The sequence below is a fragment of the Cladophialophora bantiana genome, assembly GCF_000835475.1.
Source record: "Cladophialophora bantiana CBS 173.52 unplaced genomic scaffold supercont1.13, whole genome shotgun sequence".
Classification (NCBI taxonomy): domain Eukaryota; kingdom Fungi; phylum Ascomycota; class Eurotiomycetes; order Chaetothyriales; family Herpotrichiellaceae; genus Cladophialophora; species Cladophialophora bantiana.
In genome coordinates this window covers 223,785-245,143 of record NW_015971587.1, presented here as the reverse complement: position 1 = coordinate 245,143, position 21,359 = coordinate 223,785, and the positions used below count along the sequence as shown (strand labels likewise).

The 21,359-nt window shown below is 52.0% G+C and overlaps 9 protein-coding genes across 9 annotated transcripts; 4 read left to right on the top strand and 5 right to left on the bottom strand.

The window, feature by feature from the left end:
* Positions 1–520: 520 nt before the first annotated feature.
* Positions 521–1,243, bottom strand: Z519_08457 (uncharacterized protein; the record flags this gene model as incomplete). Its single annotated transcript, XM_016766185.1, has 1 exon — positions 521–1,243. One exon carries the CDS (start codon positions 1,241–1,243, stop codon positions 521–523), a length of 723 nt encoding a protein of 240 aa, XP_016617343.1.
* Positions 1,244–1,981: 738 nt separating this feature from the next.
* On the bottom strand, positions 1,982–2,656 carry Z519_08456 (uncharacterized protein; the record flags this gene model as incomplete). Its single annotated transcript, XM_016766184.1, has 1 exon — positions 1,982–2,656. The coding sequence occupies one exon, from the start codon at positions 2,654–2,656 to the stop codon at positions 1,982–1,984; it is 675 nt and encodes a 224-aa protein (XP_016617342.1).
* A 167-nt stretch (positions 2,657–2,823) lies between these two features.
* Positions 2,824–3,521, top strand: Z519_08455 (secondary thiamine-phosphate synthase enzyme; the record flags this gene model as incomplete). Its single annotated transcript, XM_016766183.1, has 2 exons — positions 2,824–3,309; positions 3,363–3,521. The coding sequence occupies 2 exons, from the start codon at positions 2,824–2,826 to the stop codon at positions 3,519–3,521; spliced, it is 645 nt and encodes a 214-aa protein (XP_016617341.1).
* A 1,058-nt stretch (positions 3,522–4,579) lies between these two features.
* On the top strand, positions 4,580–5,677 carry Z519_08454 (uncharacterized protein; the record flags this gene model as incomplete). The annotated part of the gene is made up of 2 exons (XM_016766182.1): positions 4,580–4,657; positions 4,760–5,677. 2 exons carry the CDS (start codon positions 4,580–4,582, stop codon positions 5,675–5,677), a joined length of 996 nt encoding a protein of 331 aa, XP_016617340.1.
* A 584-nt stretch (positions 5,678–6,261) lies between these two features.
* Z519_08453 (uncharacterized protein) lies at positions 6,262–7,534 on the bottom strand (the record flags this gene model as incomplete). Its single annotated transcript, XM_016766181.1, has 3 exons — positions 6,262–6,573; positions 6,725–6,959; positions 7,089–7,534. The coding sequence occupies 3 exons, from the start codon at positions 7,532–7,534 to the stop codon at positions 6,262–6,264; spliced, it is 993 nt and encodes a 330-aa protein (XP_016617339.1).
* A 1,819-nt stretch (positions 7,535–9,353) lies between these two features.
* Z519_08452 (histone H2A.Z) lies at positions 9,354–10,082 on the bottom strand (the record flags this gene model as incomplete). The annotated part of the gene is made up of 3 exons (XM_016766180.1): positions 9,354–9,601; positions 9,671–9,740; positions 9,981–10,082. 3 exons carry the CDS (start codon positions 10,080–10,082, stop codon positions 9,354–9,356), a joined length of 420 nt encoding a protein of 139 aa, XP_016617338.1.
* A 1,371-nt stretch (positions 10,083–11,453) lies between these two features.
* On the bottom strand, positions 11,454–13,372 carry Z519_08451 (uncharacterized protein; the record flags this gene model as incomplete). Its single annotated transcript, XM_016766179.1, has 3 exons — positions 11,454–12,364; positions 12,415–12,934; positions 12,989–13,372. The coding sequence occupies 3 exons, from the start codon at positions 13,370–13,372 to the stop codon at positions 11,454–11,456; spliced, it is 1,815 nt and encodes a 604-aa protein (XP_016617337.1).
* Positions 13,373–16,082: 2,710 nt separating this feature from the next.
* Positions 16,083–17,027, top strand: Z519_08450 (uncharacterized protein; the record flags this gene model as incomplete). The annotated part of the gene is made up of 1 exon (XM_016766178.1): positions 16,083–17,027. The coding sequence occupies one exon, from the start codon at positions 16,083–16,085 to the stop codon at positions 17,025–17,027; it is 945 nt and encodes a 314-aa protein (XP_016617336.1).
* An 815-nt stretch (positions 17,028–17,842) lies between these two features.
* Positions 17,843–20,257, top strand: Z519_08449 (uncharacterized protein; the record flags this gene model as incomplete). Its single annotated transcript, XM_016766177.1, has 2 exons — positions 17,843–18,312; positions 18,370–20,257. The coding sequence occupies 2 exons, from the start codon at positions 17,843–17,845 to the stop codon at positions 20,255–20,257; spliced, it is 2,358 nt and encodes a 785-aa protein (XP_016617335.1).
* Positions 20,258–21,359: the final 1,102 nt, after the last annotated feature.

Genomic DNA, 21,359 nt, shown 5'->3' with positions numbered 1-21,359 from the left:
ATGGGAGGAGATGTCGATGCTTCTGATTGGTGTTGTAGCGGTGGTTTGGGATAAGACGAAGCCGCCCAATTGGTAGGGGAGATGTGGCGGACAAGGACTTTTGCAGCATTTTCGCAAAGCTAGTTCATCTTTGCCAATATCGGGAATCCCTTGACAAAGGCTGTATACCGAGTACTTAGAATCGTCTTCTATGATTGAGCTGGTTTGTGTTTATCTTGCCGTTAGACTGTATGTGCTTGATCGAGTAGAGAAATGACGCCTAAAAGTGTTCATAAGACTGCCTTTTTAGTAGTACTATAGGCGTGGACGACGGTTACCTTTAGGAGATCATTGAAGTGTCACAAGAGAACGAGGTGATGCAGCTGATGATCTTGCTAGTTTAGAGATACACTTCATCCCCCGTTGCTGCATTCCAGGACGAACCTGATATCGCCTTCGAACTGCGAACCCGTGATAATGTTTGTCTGGCCACGCCCTCAATAGCGAAGAATATGATTTCTTCCTTCTAGACGAAATCATGTCAGCATTCTGCCCCTAGGAAGAATTGCCGACTGAAGGCAAACATGTTGTCGAAGGCGCAGAATTCCGGAGCACCCAGTGTAAAATGAATAGGGAGTTTGGAACGATATTCTTGTAGAAAGTCCCAGAGCTCCTGATGCTGCTGGTCATCCAGACGACGTAGAATGTATGCGAGGCTCATGTGAAAGGAATATCTGTCGTGAGCAGGATGGTACATCTGAAGGAGCTCAGAGAGGCGCTTGCGAAGACCGCGAAGCCTGGCTTCATCGGTGGGAGTTGCAGGGACGACCTTCAGGGCAATGCCATCCACCAGTGGATCGTAGCTGACTATTGTCATGTGAAATGGTGCCTCGCTGCCGAGATCAAAGTTTTTGAGCTTCTCCCTGAACAGATCTGTGCACATATCCAAGGGCGCATCGAGCGGCAAATCTGCCGGCCACACATGGGGCTCCCGAATCTGATCAGTGACACCTTCAAAGATAGTCATGTGCCAGCTTTGGGGCGGTAACAAGGTGTATTGCGAGGCAAGCTTGTGACTTTTAAGCGCATCATGCAGACCCAGCATTGCGCGGTATATGGCGCGTTCTGGGGAGAGATGGCAAATGATAGTGTTTCCGGGAAAAGGTAGTAATGTTCCATCAGGTTCAAACTTCCTGCCGATCCACTCTGGGTATTCGGGACGTGGGAGATCAGGCTTGGGAGCACCCTCGGCCGGGTTAGCCATGTTGAGCAGTGCGGCTCCCTTCGATGAGGTGGATTTTGCGGTAGATGAGGCTGAGACACAGAACCCTTGTGGACAAAGGTTTGAGATAGCTGCACTTGTGGCTAAAGATCAGAGGATAGCTGGAAGAGGTGGTTGATATGTGTGTATGAAACGGCGACTACCTTCAAGGCTCAAGCCTCCCCCCTTGGTGGATGTTGCCGCTTGGTGATACCCCTCGTGAGCGTTGTGGGTCTGTCCTTCGTTCTGTCGCGTGGAAAACTTAGTAAACGTGACGAAGCTGTATGGTCCGAAGTAACATGTCGATGGTTGTCATCCGTCCATGTCTTGAAAGCTGTTAGTGCTTCAAGCTTTGCTATAGTGTCTAGCAGGAAGAATAGGCCAATCCCGTAGCGTATGCGTTTTTAGCAAGTGTGAATCCCTAGCAGCACGTGGACTGACTAGCCATTCAGCGAGGCCTCCAAGAAAGAGGGAAAACAGAGAAAACCCCGGATCGAGATTGAATCTTGAGGCTAGTCAGAGAGGCAATGAACGCGTCAAATCGTTTGCACCAGCCGCACCAAAGCCTGGAAAGGATGGGGCTTTCTTTGTCTGGTATAGCTCTGCCTCGATGAAGATGCAAACTTCGAGCCACAGATACGCCATCGACCGATAGATATAGTGAAAAACATGACGCCTTTGAACGCTTCTATAAATACCATCGGTCATTCCATGTCGTTGTGGCGACATGGCATCATCCCCTCACGTTTTCAGCTGCAAGATCAGCTTCATCTGCATCGTCTCGGCCACATTAGCAACCCTTTGTGGCGCAATTAGAGCTGAAGAGTGATACACGAGCGCATTCGTTTTTTCTTTTAGTTCGTCAATGTTGGTTGCCCTGACGCCTCCACCTGGCATGACCACAACCCGGTCACCCGCCTTCTTCATAAGCTGTGCCAGAACATCACAACTCTGAATGGCGCTTGAACCTCCACCTGAGGTGAGAATAGTCCTAATCTCACAAGTGATGATGTCCTCGAGTGCTTGAAACAAATCTGCGGTTTCATCAAACGCGCGATGGAAAGTGCACGGTAAAGGAGCTGCTAGCTTGACCAATTCTGATGTTCTTGTGATATCGACGGTCCGGTCCGACTTGAGAATGCCAAATACAAAGCCATCTGCGGTGGAACCGAAACTCATGATGGTATCCCTCATCTGCTGCAATTCCCAGAGCGAATACTCAAAATCACCGCCTCGAGGGCGAACCATGACATAGATGGGTATCTTGACCTTGTCTCGCAGGCCAGTTAGCCAACTCAAAGGTGGCGTTGTCCCTCCAACGTCTGCATTATCGCAAAGTTCGATGCGATCTGCTCCGGCCTTGCTTGCTACCACCGCAGAGTCAGTATTAAAACAAGCAATTTCAAGGAGTGCCATGGGCGGATTGATTCGTCTGTTGACAGAATTGGTGTGCCCGTCCTGCCGTGAAAGGAAAGATATACACATCTGCTTAAGGAAGGATCCCCGAGGCTAGATGATGTAGTCGTATTTGCTAACAACTCCGTCTGCTACAGCTCGAGATTCCTCTACTATCATTGCATGATATGCCGACTTTGGCCATTACTCAATCGAAATATTTCACCGTTGTCTCTGTGCTGATCCTGATTCTCGCCCTATTTCCAGGGTTTCCACAGTATATTCTAGGTCTTCCGCTCCGACTGCTCGTATATCCTTTCAAATCGCCCGCGACCCTCTCCGTGGCTTTTGAGTGTCCTCCGGGCTGCGTCGCGCAGAACACGCTTCACAACATGTCTACATCGTGGTTTCAGAAAACATTCACGCTTCCTGCGAAATCTCGCGGCTCCTACCTCATTACAGACCACGTTGTGTCGTCGATACCCGAGATTAAGGAATATAAGGTCGGGCTTCTGAACCTCTTTATTCAACATACTTCATGTGCGCTCTCTTTGAATGAGAACTGGGACAGTGATGTCAGAGAAGATATGAGCGATGCGCTTGATAGGATTGCTCCAGAAGATAGGAAAGGCAATCTATACAGACACTCGGCAGAAGGCTTGGATGACATGCCTGTAAGTTCAGATCGACCGCAGGACGCTTATGTTCATTCTCACGTGTCAACTAGGCACACATCAAGTCAGCACTCATCGGCGCAAGTGTCACAATCCCCATCACAGACGGCACCTTAAACACTGGGACATGGCAAGGTATCTGGTACCTGGAATTTCGAGCAGCAAAGCATTCGAGAAAGGTGGTAGCGACCATTCAAGGCCGGACACAGTGAGGACTTTATCACGTTCCAGCCGCAGTTTCTAAGGCATTGTATACGTCAAGTCCGTCATGAACCATCTCGCGCGTTAGCTCTCGAGGGCTAGTTGCTTCATTGACGGTACTCGGTGGTACACAATCATACGCTCGAAATTCTCTAGTTGCAGCCAACCCTAGTGTTCCGGCGGATACTCCCACAGGGCTTCTCAAGACAGTCGGTGCCATTTGCCGGGTTTCATGTTAGGCAAGTGGTCTAGCCTGTTAGGGGCTCTTCACCATTCCCCATTTTAATGAGGGATCAAGGTATAGCTTCGTATGCATAACCTTGCTCACAGGCATTGAGAAACGCTGTTCACAATGTTGGCATCATGCCCGTGGAGTTAACACTGCCTCCAAATAGGTAGCATCTATCGAATGAGAGATGGGACATCTCTATTGCTGTTTCGCAGCAACGAGAAAGCAATTGGGTAGAGTGGACAGGAGAGTGGGATTTACTCCATGTGGATGGGCGAAAGCCCCTTTGACGAGCGAGAATTGTGGAAGAGAAACCGCTGCTGTCTCGTGTTTTGTGCAGAACGCGCGACTTTGCTTCAATTTCCTGCGCTCGCTTTTTGTGCTAGTCCACCATCGCTATCTCCAGAATGGACCTGCCATTAACACCATTTGAAAACTTCAGAGTATCGAGAACAATACCGTAGCGGTCCAAGTGGAGTCCAGCCTTGCAGACGATCCTAGTATCGGTGAAATGTTTTCCCGCGACCATGCGAGGCCCAGGATGCGCGATGCAACTTTTGGCTTTCAACTTTTCTTCACGACATTGTGAACTCCGTACAACCACTCTATGTTTAAACAGCGCGCACAACCTGTGTTGCCCAATTACTACCATGCACGACTGAGATAGTTGACGTCGCAGCGCGTATCAGTCCTACGGCAGTGTCAGTCTGAGGTTGTCGCTTCTGCTGCGTCGTGAGTTGAGCACGCCCTTCTCAACCTGTCTTAAGATTTAAATACTACCAGTCCTTGCATCATACCCATAGTGAAGGATAACCTACTGGCGCAATTGCGATCGGCAACATGGCAGGCTTCTCCAATGTGCGAACGCCGTCGCAAGAGCAGCCGAAGCAGATGTCTTCACGACTGCTGAACATGAAGGTGAGTCAACTTCGAACCCACCCCCTCCCTGTACCAAGAGCTTCTGCTTCAAACCACGGCAGACCAGATATATTAAGTCTATGGTTTGCGGATTGCCTATAGTTCATGCAAAGAGCCGCTGCCGCAACCTCCAGCGCAACATCTACCCCGGCATCTTCTACTGTCCAAACGCCGGCGACTGAGCCGCTTGCCAAACGCCGAAGAATCGACAGTGCTACTTCCTCTCCAGTAACTTCTACCCCTGGAACGCCATCGAACGCTTTTGCATACTCTGGACTCTCAACGCCAATTGCATCACACAGTGCGGGTTCGGGCATCGCTCCAAGAGACGGAACAAGTACCTTCACCCGGTTCGAAGGTGCAGATACGGAATGGGTGCTGGACCTGAAAATGAAGTTTCCTGGAGACAACAGAGTGAAACCGCCAGCCGACAACGACGCGAATGCTAAGAATCAAGGATTCAATGCCTCAAAGGCTCGTTTCGGCGTATTGAACGGGTGGGCGGAGGAAGAGGAAGAGGAACGCGCTGAGGGAGAAGACATTTGGAATAATGATCAGCCTAGCGGCCGACAGACCTTCGGGTCGTTTGATAGGAAGCGGAAACGAAAGGCTCATACCCGACAGGATCAAGGTCTGGATGACAATGATGAACAAGATCTGAGCCCAGCTTCGGACTCGGATGCAGACGACGACTCAGAGTCAGACATGTCTGATTCGTCCAAGAGATCAATATCACGACAACGTAGATATCCTACAAAGTCTACAACGGAAATCGACTCGGACGAAGAAATGCACCGCGTTCGAATGGCAATTGAGCAGAAACACCGGAGTATGAAGGGTGTCGGGAATTTGGCGAGGACCGTTTCGGGTTACGGTTCTGCCAACGCCTTTCCCTCGGGGTCCGGTCTTGCCCCCAACGGCGAGAAAGGAGGGAAAAAGCGGAAGAGAAAACAGGGGAGTAGTAGTCATCAATCGACGAACAGGGCGAGCAGGAACAAGAAGGCACGGAAGACAATGTGATCGGTCCAGCGTGAGGTGTATGGTGCGATGGTACTGCGCCAATGTGACGAGCATAAGCATGAGTGCCAACGATAGCGGCACCCTTGGTAACGAGCATTTTGCATATCGTGCGTGCCAGTAGAGATCCATCCCGCCGCCATGAGTTGAGCGATGCCGATCTTGAATTGGAGCTGGAGGGGGATATTTCCTGTTACCGAGTTCATCCCTCTCTTCTTGGGCTTTCCACGATCGGAGACAGGGACAGGGACCGAGAGAGTCGATTCTCCGCCGTCCGAAAGCCGAGCAAAGAAAGACTTAACTTATTACGGTACTTCACGTCGAGAATTTGTTCTCGTTATTGGCTTATTGTATCGCCATTTTCCCTCGCGGATGCGGAATCCTTCAACCACCAAGCCGGTTTCATAATACTCCATACATACACCTAGATACTGTACCTCGTATCATGGTGTTAATCGGTACCATCCGGGGGAGGATTCAGGCGCCATACTCCCTCCACAACCAGCGCTCGGCCTCGTCAGCCCGCCTCTCCATCCTGTCCATTTCGCGCCAGATATCGTCCTCCCTATCTCTTCTGTCCCTATCCCTTATTGATCCTCTTCTTCTTCCTCTTCTCCTGCGCCTCCCATGGGGGTCGCCGTCGCCAAAATCATAATCATAATCAAAGTCGTCATCGTAATCATAAATGAAGTCAGGATGATACCCGAAATCATGTAAAACCAAACCGTCGTACATGGGCTCGAGGCCGCAGGAGCTGTGGCGGCGATCGCGACCCAGATCGCCCCGAGGCGGACCAGGACGGCGGCGTCGACGTCTGCTTGAGGAGGACCGGCCGTGTTGGTGTCGAGGCGCTGGGCACTCGTTGTAGAAGTCGTAGTCAAAGTCGCCAACATAGCATGCTATTATTTCATCATAGGAGCCATCATCGCGGGGCACCCAGCGGCGGCCGCAGCGGCGTCGGTTGCTACTGCCACGGTGTCGATGGCGATCCCGACTCCGACTCCGGCTCCCTCGGGGCGGCGACCGTCCTCTGGACCCCCTTCGTCCTACACGTCCATGGCCGTCATTGCAGTACTCACACACGACCTCCACTTCGCCATGCGGACAGTCCTCGAGCCTCGGCGGACCGCTGGAGCGGCCGAAGTCGTAGTCCCAGCGGTCGTGGTCTTCGTCGTAAAAAGGACCTCCGATGCTGATACCCGAGCGGCTCTCCAAGTTGCGGTGTCGACGGTCGCGGGGATAGACGCCAGAGAAGACGGCCGAGAGGGCGCGCGATTCGGGATGGCTACTTTTCCATTTGCAAAAGATAACATGTCAGCGTGCGCAAATAGCAGGCCTCTGTTTTCAATCCCAAGATGTAGGCAGGATGGGCAGATAGATATAGAATTTAATGGGATCATGCCTGGGTACTTACTCTCCTCTCCGCCTACGCCGGCCGCGGCCACGATCACTACTCGTACTAGAACCTCCTCTCGTCGGCCCTGAGAACCTTACCGAGTGTCCTTTGGAATTGGGAGTCTTCTTGTAGCTGGTACCTTGATCATCATCGTAGCTCCCCCTATCATAGCCGGTCTCTGGGTCGTACCAGTGCAGATTACTGTCCGAGTCGATCCACGGAATAGGCAATCTTCTCGGCATCCTCGCAACCAATGCCACTCTCCCTGAGAAGGCAATGCTGGATTCGTCGACGATTGCGGTTGGCAGAGTGTGAGGCTCCGCTCGGTAGGGGGTCTCGGTTCTGACTGATGGCAGCCGGATCGTATCTGGTCTTGTGCAGTCGACCTCCTGGAGACGAGATTTCGAAGGTGAAGGGCAGGATAGCCTTTGCCGTCTAGCAAGACCGGACACCCAGGCTCTCATAGTTGGGAATTCGGGTCATCCATAACATATGTACTTTTCATACCCTGACTATTATCATCGCATGGTCTCTCAACGGGGCCATGGGAGCACGATACCCACAATAAGGAGGATTTTGGGCACGCCGTCCTCTCCGGTAGAATTAGTCCCGTGGGCGCTTCGACTTCTGCTTTACCAGGGAATGACGGATGCATCAAGTTCTCTTAGGTTGACCGCAACATGCGCGACGAATAGTGCTGATTCATTGACACGAGTCGCCCAGTGTAGCTTGTGAGGGTACACAAGCCCGTCGAGATGGCAGAGGTTTGGAAATTATACCGGCTTCCCGGTGCCCCATTTGTAGAGATGTGGTGAGATGCTTGAGCCGGGGATGTATATCCGGGGTATCTGAGAGAAAAGAGGTTGCAGCTGACTGCTCTATTCCACTTACGGATGATTTTTCACCATCACATCTTCGTCTTGGAGGATCATCGACAAAGTGTGGAGCATGTTGTAATGGTCGGCTCACAAGAAAAGTTTCACCCAAAATTTCATGCGCGCCTTAATCTGCTGTGCGCGACCGTGACACTGCCGTGCCCTTTCCGGCAAATAACATTGTGGCAGCATGCCGTATTGACAACATTGGACAATAAAATAATGCTTCCGATAAAGATTCAAGTTGCTATTTCCACTTCTGCTTGCAGATGAGTTGGAATGGCAGTGGAAAAGGGTGTTACAGAAAGAGTGTTGAGCAACAGTTCCTGAGTTTCCCGAATGTGCTCTCAGCTCTTGCCTCTCTCTCATCTTGCGTAGATCCTTTCGCATCCAGGGGCTTTCAAACCTGAGCAAGCCAATTGCCTCGCTGCTTTTCTTGTATAACACTGTGTGGCACGATACCGCGGTTGGAGCCGTCCATGCGGCTCGAGCAACGGGGCCTCAGCAGGCGAACGGAGTGGACATACCCTCACCCATCCGCAAATGGAAGAGGACAGTATATCCCCGAAAGTGAGGGATATCCGACGTGTCAAAGGCCACACAGCTCATGCTGGAGAGTGAACCACTTCGAGGAGTCTTGTGAGGGGACAGCCAGTCGGACTTGCCGCAAAGCAAACAACGGTCGTGTCACGCACATTGGACTTCAGAGTGGTTGGACAAGCAAACCCTCCTACCTTCAGTATGCCCAAAGGAGGACAAAAAGAGGTTGGAAGGCGAGGCGCCCTTGCTAAGCAAGCAACCAGTGAGGCGAGAATGCGGCACGCCTGACTAAAGAAGTGAGGGAAAGAAGCAAGACAAGACAAGACTAGACGGGTGCAGGTGGACCCCTGGGTGCGATGGTAATCTTGCAGGGAATCATGGGTGATACAATCTGTGGTACGAACCTACGCGAGACGCCACCGACAATCGACAATTCGCCTGTAAATGAGGACGCGGCGCTGGAAAAAGGCGCTGCTGCCTGCGTGGAAAGCAGATCGGCAGTCGAACAGGAAAACAGGACGCCTGTGATGAATCAGAAAGCTTGACAGGCTATAAGGGTTTAAACAAGTCAGAGAAAGGAAAGGGTATTCTCCTTTGAAGTAGGGCATCCAACAGGAAAGCCAAAGCCACAACCGAGCTCGACATCCACGTAAAGCCCGAGAAAGCAGGATTGTAAACACACACGCGTAAAATGATTCAATAGTGACCTCCTGTCAACCATACTGCCCTTTGTTGTTACTCTCATTCACTCGTTCTGATTCCCCTTCCGCATGACACCGCCACAATCAGGCCCAGTACAAGATGCCCATAGACGCCGAGAACGGGTTGCAGAGAGAAGGTTGGGTTGTTGCTGTCTGGTTCCGGCCTTCTATTCGCCCGCCTTGCTCTTCTTCTTTTGCTCCACCTTCAAGAGAAGTGCTCGGTTGATGTGAGGAAGGACGCCACCGAATGCGATGGTTGCTCTGATCAAGGTGTCCAGCTCTTCATCACCTCGAATGGCAAGCTGCAGATGGCGCGGGGTGATACGCTTGACTTTGAGATCCTTGGCTGCGTTGCCTGCCAGCTCCAGGACTTCAGCGGTCAAGTACTCTAGGACGGCGGTGACATAGACGGCAGCTGCACAGAAAGATGATTAGTAGCTGCAATCCACCACTTGGTGGAGAGGGCGGCTAAAGTTATGCATACCTTTGGCTCCAACTCTCATCTTGTTTTGTGTGTTGTTCTTGAGGAAACGCTTAACGCGACCGCATGGAAACTAGGAAAAGACGCGTCAGTTTTGGTCTGATGAACAAAGGTGAGGCGCAGAGCGAGTGCGCTCATGGCTGGTACACGGATAGAGGAGCGCCTCCGATCGCCGCTGATAGAGATGACAGGTTTATGTCGCGTTATCATCACCATCGTCATCGCAGTCATCAGTCTCGACCGCTTGATGGCATCCAGTCCAAGTCCGGACTTCCATCTTCTGCCCAGCTTGTCGCAAGAAGGGTGAGCTCACCTGAAGACCAGCCTTTGCGCTGTGCGACTTCTGAGTCTTTGCCGTGGAATCCTTCGCGCCTGAGGCCTTGCCACCAATGCTCTTGCCCTTGCCTCCTGCCATTGTAAGCGGTGTGAATGAGGATATGTGTGGAAAATTTGAGATGATGCGACGAGGATATCGAAGAGGACGATCGATGAAACTCTTGGTAGACGCGTCGGATTGTTGATATCGAGGATGGGGAAATGGGAGAGGGCAAGGAGAGGGTCAAGTGGTGGAGGATAAGTGGGTGGCAGGCACAGCGAGCAAAATACCAGTCGAAGACGCAGAGGCAACCATGATTGGCCCTACGCCGCTTTTGGTGGAGCATGCGGGGCTTGGCATATTTGGGAAAAATCCCGCCACCTTGTCACTGCGTCGTGCGTCTGAGTGACGCCAGCCTGACCGTGACGGCTCGGATGTAGGCAGAGGCCACGCTTGTGGTGAAAAGGGATCCTGCGAGAAAGGGTCAATAGATCTCAAAGTGTACCAGGAGACAGTGAAGGCTCCTTTCAGTGGAGGGGAAGACCATGTTGCCTAACCAAACGAAAGGAGCTCAAGTTGGCAGTTTCTGCAGGCTGCTAGTAGTGATTATATTTTACCATTCCCCCTCCAGGTGTTTGGGAGGTTTAATTTTCTGTTCTTTCTTTTTAGATGACGGTCGCGCAGAGATCATTCGCTGTAACCGCCATCTGCATCATCAAGCTTCTGACAAGTCTTTCGAGAGCAGAGTGTTACTGGGACTTGTCGCGGAGTGAGTAGGAGGGAAGATACAGCGCAGCGGTTGAGGGGAAGATTGTCTTGGCGTGTATTATGTAAACATACGTAGATGTCATTGGCACAGTGATTGGCACCGAATCGGCACCGAATCGGGTGGTTCGTGATGGAAGCGACCAGACAAGGCTTGAGGGGATTGTTGGACAAAATCAAGATCCATTCTGATCAAACAAGTAATCATCTGGTATTACTAGCAGTCCTTCAAGTGGCCTGCCGACGGATTAAAACGAGTGTATCCCATACATAAATCCCTCTCCCGCACAGGCAAAACACAAATCATGACGAGGAGACTCGCTCCGTCTCGTCCCATACCAAACTGACTGCACTGTAGGTGGCAAACTCGGTATGAGCTCCTTGTCAAGCGCTCTGGCGCTCAACGCCCATAATGCACTGCTCTCTCGGAAATTCAAGTCAAGAAACAAAGTGTACAAGCCAGGGTCAATCATTCTTTCTTGGGGACCTCGTAACAAAATGCTTTATGCCGCACCCGTGGAGTCCTGTCTCATTTCGTTACAACAATCTTTTTCTGTAGTCCAATCATGCAGTCATGTAGGCTGCCCTATGCGTCTAACTTTTTGCTGTTTCCTGATAGGAGGTGGTCATGTCGTTCGTGGATCATTGACTCGTCATTGCTCAGCAGAGAGCGTCATCAAAGTAGGGGGTATATGCTAAGTCTCTTCATTCGGCAATTGCTGATGCGGCCGTACGCAATTCGTCGCTGCCACGCCCGTTTTGTCGGCGGAATCCGATGGCGCTGGTTGAACTCGGTCCTCGCGACTGACGCAGTGGGTTGGTATTCTGGGAGGTGCTCTCTGGTCCTATGCTCACAGTTCGCTTGCTGCCAATGGGAGCGGTGGGCTGGTAGTTTTGACCGTCAGTCCAGTCGGATCCGTTCCCAAAGAAGCTGCGTTGCCGGCGGGGGCTGGTCTGGCTGCCGCTGTTGTTAGTCATGGAAAGATTGGAGAAGCTAGAGATGAGGAATGGTTCATCTCGGTTGGCACCCGCATTAGAAGCCGTCGGAGTCAATGTAGGTGTGTTGGAGCCGGCTGTGTCGTTCAACGCTTGCAGACGTGCTCCGTTAGTTTGCAAGGCTGCAGGGAAGCTCGCAGAGGAAGGCACGGGCGACGGGCTCCATGATCGTAGGTCAGCAAACGACTTGGCGTTGCGGAGATTGTTATCGGCATTTCTACCATAGGCGCTGGAATCCATGACGTCCAGCAGCCCAACCGAAGACTGTCCGCGGAGAGTGTTGAAAGCAGGACCTTCATATTGTCTGCCATCATTGAAATCCGCTGTAGAAGACCTGGCAATAGTCTGGCGCATGCTGTCACTCGACCCGAATCCTCCTGGCAGAGTCGGCGGGCTAACATTCGTACCAGGGGCTGGTCGGTGAATATGAACCTGCCGCTGATCTCCAGTACCGCGGGATGTGTGCATCAAACCCATATGGTGGGCCAAGGTATGGACAATCCGACGATGGTGAGGTTCTAGTGTTGGAGGGAATATGAGGACTTCACGAGTAGGATCTCGTCTAAACAGGGTCATCTCGGTGTAAAACTCGAGAGTCTTCGGATCATTCATGTCAACATCTAAACCTTAGTTAGGCTGTTTCCAGTGCAGAGGGAAAGGGACCACTCACCAGGCATTGTGCTGCGGTGTGACAGGGGGGATGGAGTGGTTCGTGAAATAGACGACAATGAAACCTGGTTATGAAGTTGCGATTGCGCCATAGGACGGTGCTGTTCCTCCAACTGACCGCGGCGTTCACGCTTCTCCCTTTCAATACGCTCTCGCTCAGCGAGAGGCAGCATTTTCTTGTATTCCACACGCAACTTGCGACCGCTCAAGTCCATATGGTTGAGGGCTTGAATGACTTGTTCCGTCTCCTGTGGAGAAGTGAAGTTGGCAAAGGCCAGACCCCGGAAGACACCGTTGTCAAAATGATAGTTAAACGCATATGGCAAAGGCAGGTTCATATCAACCATTAACTGGACGAGTTGCTCCTTCTTGACAGCGAAGGGGATGTTCTTGATCACAATCGCAGTAGGAATCAGCTCGTCATCGTCTTCCTGCTGGTCATTACGGCCTTGAGGACCCGGTCGATGGCCAACGATGGCAGGGTGCTGTTGCTGTAACTGTCCTGGCTGATCGTACCAAATCTGGGTCTGGTCAGTCAGCCGACATGTGCCGCATTCATGTTGTGAGCGACTTACGTTCGAGATGCCCACACGGCCTCGGCTGGGTTTGACGCTTCGCGACGGTCCATAGTTGGCATTTTGAGGAATGCCGCCCATGCCGTTACCAAAGGATTGCAAAGAGGCACCACCAGAACTCCATGTTTGGGCGGCGCTTGCATCATAGGGAAAATTGATGTTCCCAACCCCATGGTTCTGCATGGGTGCACCAAAGCCATCTCGCATGCCATCGAAACGCATGTTAGGCAATGCGCTCTCAGCCCCAAACATTGGAGCACCCATGCTTCCATAGGGGTCGGCCCTACCGCCCTGGCGGTTCAACTGTGCACTTCGATATGCTCTTGGGGATGTGCTCGAGACGTCATCATAGAATGCGTCGGAGGCGTTGGAGAAGGCTGCCATCTTTACGAAGCCCCTAGTCCAATGCTATCTCTTTCTATTACAAGTTCGGCCCCCGACCAAAATCCACCACTGTTCTTCACGTCCAACTGTGCCTCTGGGATACTGAGGATATGGAAACGATCCTCCGTCAATGACTGTAGGCGATGAGGGACGCGCCAAGGACAAGGGAAGGATGCTTCGAGCCCGTGCTACGTACAAGCCGTAAAATGAGTAGCGTCGAGATTGTTTGGTGTGTAAAGGAGAGACGAGTCGCAGAATTAGAGGGAAAGGGTAGTAGACGTCGTGAGGGCGTGATTTGCCCGCGGGCTGAAGCAGCGCGTTTGACTGCGTGAGGAAAATGTAGAGTAGGTTGCCGTAAAAGTCGAGCCTGGTCGAAAATCGAGTCGAGTCAAGATCCCGCAGGAAATTCGAACGAGTAAAAGGACGTGGACAGGGGCGTCTAACTCGAACAACGAGACATGATAGAGATGGGTGAACTATGAGCCAGCGTACACAAGAGCGCCAGAAGGACAAGATGCGAGTAGTCACAGGGCAAACCGCTGGATATTCGTGAGATGAAAGGGAGAGTGTCAAATTATGGAAAAAAGGAAGACGGGGAAAGATTTTGTCCAAGATGTTGTTTTGAGACAAAGAAATTAGGAGAAGTTTTTTGGCTGCGAAGAGACCGATTCACTAAAGTTAGAGAGTTAGCACGAAGGGCAGGTGCGTGCCAGCAGCCCAAGGTTGAAATGGTGGGTTGGGTCGCTCTGGTGGCCAGTGGCCACCCCTGGGCCCTGGGCAGCGACTGGGGGAGGCTGCCACCTGAGAGTGGCCTGGAATGGCCTTGCGTGGCCAACCAGAGCATTGCCCACTACCAAATCCTCAGATTTCGCGGTGATTAAACAGCGTCGACAGCCCCGGAAGCCAGTTCAAGCTGGGTCTCGCTCGGCCTCGCTGGGATGGTCAGTGGCACTTTAAGCTGCCCACAAGCTGCCCACTAGGCCGAGTTAGCGTGGTCCAGCCAAAAGGGTAAGCTAAGTAGTAGAAATCATCGACAGCCACGATCCTATCCACCCCATGCACCCCATCGACGCAGGCCCTTTGATCGCAAAGCATCTCATCGTTCTGTTTCTCTCTTGAATCGCCTGGTGGTTGCCGTCGTAATATCTAGCCAAAGAGGATCCCCGTATCGGCTTGCTCATGAACTTTGCTGTTGGGCAAGAATAGGCGTGGGCGTAGGCCAAAGGGAAACCGCTGGGTCATGGGGATGGAGTGCTCTCTACCTTCCCTCGCTGCGGACAGCAATCTAACTCCTCACACCATCTGACTGCGTACCCTCCAACCCCTGTTAATCCCTATCCTTACATCTTCCCAGAAATGTGTTTAGTCAGGCTATTGACGCCCTGCTTTTAGAAATGCTTCGCCACGACGAAATCTCGGTTTCATATCTCCTCCATCCACTTGCCTGGTCCCGACTCCCTAATCAAGCCGTCGGAGCCTTGCGTCGAGAAGTCCCCCTGAGACCCATTTCTTCTCTCACGCACTGCTGCCTGCCCCTTTTACTTCTCCATTTGGCTTTCCCTAAACCTGGATTGCATGGGGCTCCCATCCTTCTGAGCGACACGACTAGCCGGGCCAGCAGGTCTAGTGTGCAGGCTTCGCATTATTCCTCGACCCAGTGTTTGGCTCACCTTGTGTGCCACCATCTCTACCGACCGTGGGCGGAAGTTCGGCCCCGTCGTAGTCAGTAGCGGATTGCTGGGCACGAACCATGATCATTCCGTGACGAATCCTCAGGTTTCTGCACCCATTCTTATCCTTCATACTGGAAGGCGTTGGGTGGGTGTGGGCCTACGCCAGTTGAGAGAACGCAGTTGTTCAAAATACCTGCTGAAGGACAGCCCAGAAAATAAGGAGTGAAGTGGCAGGAGTGGCGAGGTGCGAAATGACTGGTGAAGCGATGTTTGGCTGAGAATAGACGTGCATGGTTGATGGCTGCCACCCACATAGATACCTACAGCCGGGCAGATATGATAGGGGAGGAGGAGTGAGTTCTCGAAATGAACCTGGTGACCTGCGATGGGCAACCCACCGAGCCAACCAGAAGAGATCTGCAAGAACACTTGATGCCAGGGTGCTGCTCAAACAGAACTCTAGAGTCTAGATTGTGTGACCATCCGACAAGGGCATGAGATGTCCCGACTTCGCTGGATCCATAGGTCCATACCTAGGTAGGTACAGAGGTCCATGGCAGGAACAGATTGGGTGTCTTCGAACGAAATATACGAGTACCTTCTCCGCAAAGACATCAAAACTGAAGACGTCCATTCCCTTGGCAAGATCTCTGTGAGCAAAGAGACTTTCCACTCGGTACATACTCCGTACCCAGTAATTAGCTGGTTCAGGCGGGCATTTACGGCTCGGCTGGTCAAATCTGGGGCTCCAGAGCCAGGGGCCCGTATATTGTCCTACCAATGATTTGCTCCAGTGTGATGTAAACTGCTGCTTTCGACAAACGTCAACAAATGATTCATGCTCGACTAACACAATCTTCGCCTCTGACAATAAACAAATCCTGCTTGAACCAGGGGGAATGCTGAATGACCTGACAGATGTCGAGGGCCCACTTGACGGCCCATGCGCATGTGATCTGGATACAGTCACCACAAAACTGCATGCTTTGATTTTCTCGCCCATCTTGACGTTCCAGTCAGACGCCGAAACGGGCAGTATGACGACCTCCGCAATCTTCGAGAAGCTGGCATTGCACGTGTCAGGCAAACATATGATCCCTGCTTTACCCGCTTTCATCTACGGGACGGCATGGAAAAAGGAAGCAACGGCTGATCTTGTCTATCTGGCCCTTTGCAACGGGTTCACAGCCATTGATACCGCCGCTCAACCCAAGCACTACCGAGAAGACCTGGTCGCGGCGGGTATATCAAGAGCAATCAAAGATGGCAAGATCAAGCGGTCTGAAATTTACATCCAGACCAAGTTCACCAGCGTGGGAGGCCAGGATCCAGAGAATATGCCATATGACCCCAAGAGCCCGCTTCCAGAGCAAGTGAATGCCTCAGTCACCTCGTCCCTCAAGAACTTCAATTTTGAACGTCTAGTCGAGGGAGACGACACGGCGGAACCCTACATTGATACACTGGTTCTGCATTCGCCCATGTCGACCACCAGCGAGACCTTGGAAGTCTGGCAGACACTGGAGCAGTATGTGCCTAACGAGATTCGAAACCTAGGTATTTCCAACTGCAGCTTGCTCACATTAATGGACATCTACGAGCGTGCCCGCATCAAGCCAAGCGTGGTGCAGAATCGCTTTTACCCAAGCACCAAATTTGACATCGGAGTGCGTCAATTCTGTAGGGAGAAGAACATCATCTATCAAAGCTTCTGGACACTGTCGGCCAACCCAAACCTCGTCTGGTCGAATGAGGCAGGTTCTTTGGCAAACCAGCTGGGCATCAGCCCCCAGTCGGCCCTGTACTGTCTGGTGCTGGGACTGGGGAATGTGACCGTCCTCAACGGGACAAAGAGTGCTCAGCATATGCAGGAGGACTGGAGAGCTGTGACGGTGGTGAAGGAGTTTGCGCAGTCTCACCCTGAAGAATGGGACAAAACAATGACAGGTTTCCGAAAACTGATCGGCCAACCGAAGCCCTAGGCATGGCGACAATTTGGTAGACAAGACAGTGATCGTGATGAGCCGAGGGGGCGACATGTTCAGACAGTACTTAGCTGGGTTAGTATGAAGCGAAAGCATCCTCATGATCCGCAAGGCTGGACTGAATGGACGGGAACTGGGCTGTGGAGTAGAGCGAGTCAGCCACTCGGTTGGCTGGCGCAGTAAAAGCGCAAGTGGCCTGGCCAGCCTAGGCAGCGGACGAGGTATGTCATAGGCTCCCGCACCAAGTGGCACGGTGCAAGTGCAAGCACAGTGGCAGAGCGGCAGGCTGCACCACCAGTACGGAGTGCCTAGGAACCTGAGAACCTAAGAAACTCACAGCAGTACTGCGGACTGAACAAACTCCATCAAACCAAACACACCCGCTCCTTTCCCAATCTCATGCTGTTGAAAATGCTCGGACTCAATCACACCACTTGTACATCGTCGATGATATAAGGACATATTACATGTCCTTAGGGCGCCTTCTTGTCGACAAAGCGGACTTTGGTTTCTCCTACTCATCTGGTTGTCCTCATCGCCATCTCGACCAATATCGCCCTTCAGCGCCTCAGCCCGCTTGCCCACCGAACACTGCAGCGGCGCGCATCCAACATTCATACCATTCTTCTGTGACGGTTGATAACTACCTGACACGCGACACCTCTCTGATAGCTGTCCTGACGGTTTTGTCTTGGCCGACCTCCCGGCGACGTCGAGCCTCACCCTACGCCGCCGATTTCAGGCCTCGAACATCAACTTGCCCTGTGAATCCTCCTCCTTGCTCTTACCATCTTCCCTAACGTCCCATACACATGTCCTCGCAGGGCTTCTCCAGAAAACGCTCTGCGCCGGGTGCAGACCCGGTCTCGTACCCTACTCAAATGCAGAATGCCGTGCCCGCATTCAACGACGGTCTTGGGCAGCAACTCTCCAATGACCAGTTCCTTCAGTGGGGTCAGACCGGTCAGCCTGTTGCTGGTTCCTCATACAATGACGCCAGCTTCGGTATGAACGCAAACGCCTATCCCGCGAGCAGTCCCCAAAACGTCCCTCAGCCTTCGAATCAACTGACTCGGAGACCCATCGCTCAACTCGCCTCCCGCTTGCCCCGACCGAGCGAAGACGGAAACGCTTGGATGGAGCATCCCAATGGAGGTGTTCATACCGCAAATCCGGAGTGGGAGGATGACATTGCAGAGTTGGAGGCAAGAGCACAAGTCGCGAAGAGAGAGGCACAACAGAAGAGGAAGCAGATACCTCCCTTTGTTCAGAAGCTTAACAGGTAAAAGAAGAACGGACCCTGATCAGAAGTGGAGGAACGGTGCTAACAAGTGTATAGCTTTCTGGAGGACGGCAGAAACACCGACCTTATCCGTTGGTCAGACGATGGCAACTCATTCATTGTCCTGGATGAGGATGAATTCGCAAAAACGCTGATCCCAGAGTTGTTCAAACATAACAACTACGCTTCATTCGTGCGCCAGCTGAACATGTACGGCTTTCACAAGAAAGTCGGCCTATCCGACAACTCGATGAGAGCCAGTGAACGCAAAAACAAAAGTCCAAGCGAATACTCAAATCCCTACTTCCGCCGAGGTCACCCAGATTTGCTCTGGTTGATTCAAAAACCCAAAAACGTCGGCGGACCTGCTTCGAAACGAAAAGGCAAGACCGACACTGACCAGAACGAGGAAGAGGCGGACGAATATGTTGATGAAACAAATCCGACCGATACTCGAGTACGCGCCCGACCCGGCCAGCTCACGTTAGGAAGTGGCGAGATGGCTCTCACCCAGGAACAATTTAAGAGCGTACAACGGGAGTTGGCAGCCATCCGACATCAACAGACGCAAATTTCTCGCATGATGCAGCAGCTCAAGCGTGAGCATGAACAGCTGTACGGGCAAGCGGCGACATTTCAAGACCAACACAACCGACATGAGAACTCGATCAATGCCATCCTGACCTTCCTCGCCACCGTCTACAACCGCAGCCTCCAAGGCCACGAAAATGTGCAAGGAATTGCCAACCTTTTCCAGAATGCTATGCCTGTCGATACATCGACCCAGGGCAATGTGGTTGACGTTGGCGACTACAACTTCAACGATATCAACCTCGACGGTAGCCCTGCGAAGCCGTTCAAGAAACAGCCTTTACTATTAACCAATGGTCGCGCGAGCACACTGTCCCCCCGCTCTGGCAACAGTCCCTATCCTACACCCAAGCCATCAACTACCCGCAACGGCCAACCGCAATCATTACTCTCGCCGAAACTTGAAGAGGTCTTTGATCCGGGAGTTCATAGCCCCAACAGCCCCGCCGTCTCCTCTGTCAATCAGGCCCGTGCCGACTTGCCCTCCCGTGACATGATGACGGTGATTCAGAACGCTAACGCCCGAAACAACCACGCTGCAACTTCTCCCACCACCCCCGCCCAAGACTTCTCCAATGTCCTCAGTAATCTCGAAGCATCCTCCAGCACAGGACCGCTGTCGACAGCCCAGCGCGCCGACGTTCTCCGCATGATCAACAATTCGACGAACCAGCCCGCCGGCAACGACAATGCGCTTATAAATGCCACTCCACCACCTGGGCCTGCGAACTTCCATCGCCGTCTAGCCAGCACCCAAGCCGACTTGGAACAACTTGCCAAGTTGCAAGCAGAGCAGGATAAATCCGTCCAAACCCTCACGAACTTACTGCAACCACTCTCGCCAACAGGCTCCATCCCTGGAATCAATGACGGCCAGTCACTCCCACCTCCGCCATTAGATATCGACGACTTTCTAAATCACAACGAATACTTTGCCGATTTTCCAAGTGACGGGAACGGAAACTACGATTTTGGCAACACAGGTCTAGGTGGGGATCAACCAGGCACCGCAAACAACCTGAATTTCGCGTACAAGGACGACGACGAGATGTTTGGAAATCTGAACAATGATACCGCGACTGGGTTCGGCGGCTTCGATGGAAACAATGTGGGTGCAGGGGCTGGCGTAGGTGTGGGGACGGATCAATATGGCGGAAGTACGGGAAATATCAAATTCGACAATGCGACCCATTACACGGAGCATGACGGCGGGGGACACGTCGAGAGCGTGCCGAGCAGCGAAGTCACCACTCCGAAGTCGGATAAATCTGCTGCCAGCCGAACGGCGGCTAAGGGGAGAAAATTGAGCGATGTCGAAGAGAATGGGATAGGGAGGAAGAGAGCTAGAGCCTGAATGCCTTCACCATCATACTATACCCACTATGATACATCTAAAGAGCCGAGGCAGGCATGCGTGTTAGGGTTAAACTCACCCTACGAGAACTGGGAACCAAGGACAAGAAGAAAGGAACAGAAAAAAGCAGACCAGACCGTTCACGGCGAACGATCGATCGATCGGTCGGTCGATCATGGATGAAAAGAACTGCCACAGCCCCCTGTCCAGGGTATTGAATACCCACCTGTACGAGTGTTCCCAAGAAATCAGGAAATCGAGGAACCTCCAAAAGGAAACACGGTAAAAGAACCAACGACTGCACCCTACGAGAATAACAATGGGCGGGAACCTGTGTGACGAGACAAATGAAACGAACAGAGCTTGATGCATTACGGCCGGGTGGGTTTATTCTCTTGGGAGATTTGGGGTAACCGGCAAGAGAGAGGAAAGAGACTAGAGAAGAAGAAACGAAGGGGCAAGTGGGAAAAAGGTTGCTGCGGGCATAAAATTGATACCCCCTTCCATTCTTGCAGTTTGGCACAGACGCAGGCACAGTCTTGGAGTGTTGGCTTTCTCATCTCTCTGCGAGAAACAGAGAGGAGAGGGAGAGTAAGTGTGTGAATCTCGTGGGCTGTGTATATTGCGTGCCTAAGTGTCTATATCCAGCCTCTCTCAGTATTCCATCTAGTCCTAGTTTGAAAATGATGTCAAAAAAAACCAGCGAGAGAGAAAGAAATGCTAACCAAAATTAGAAATCTGCAACGCTCTGAAAGAGTATTGTAGTATTTATATTTATACTTTTCCTTCTTAATTATTGCATACTTACCCACCTAGCAGGTCAAATCGAAAATAAGCGGCACCCTTAAAGTCCTTCGGTCACCGTCCCCTGAACTCAAGCTCAGAGCTGACATGGGTTTTCCCAGTGAGAGTTCGATCAAGCTCAATCCAAGGATAAATAGCATTGTTCAGCGGATGCGGAGATTTCTCATCGCTTGGTCCCGGCTCTGACTGCTTTCTGTCAATGGTCCTCCAAGCCAACTTCGAATGGCAGATACACTTTCATCCTGCTGCACTGTTGAGCCGTATCCATCAACGTGACAGGCAGCAATCTTTTCAATGA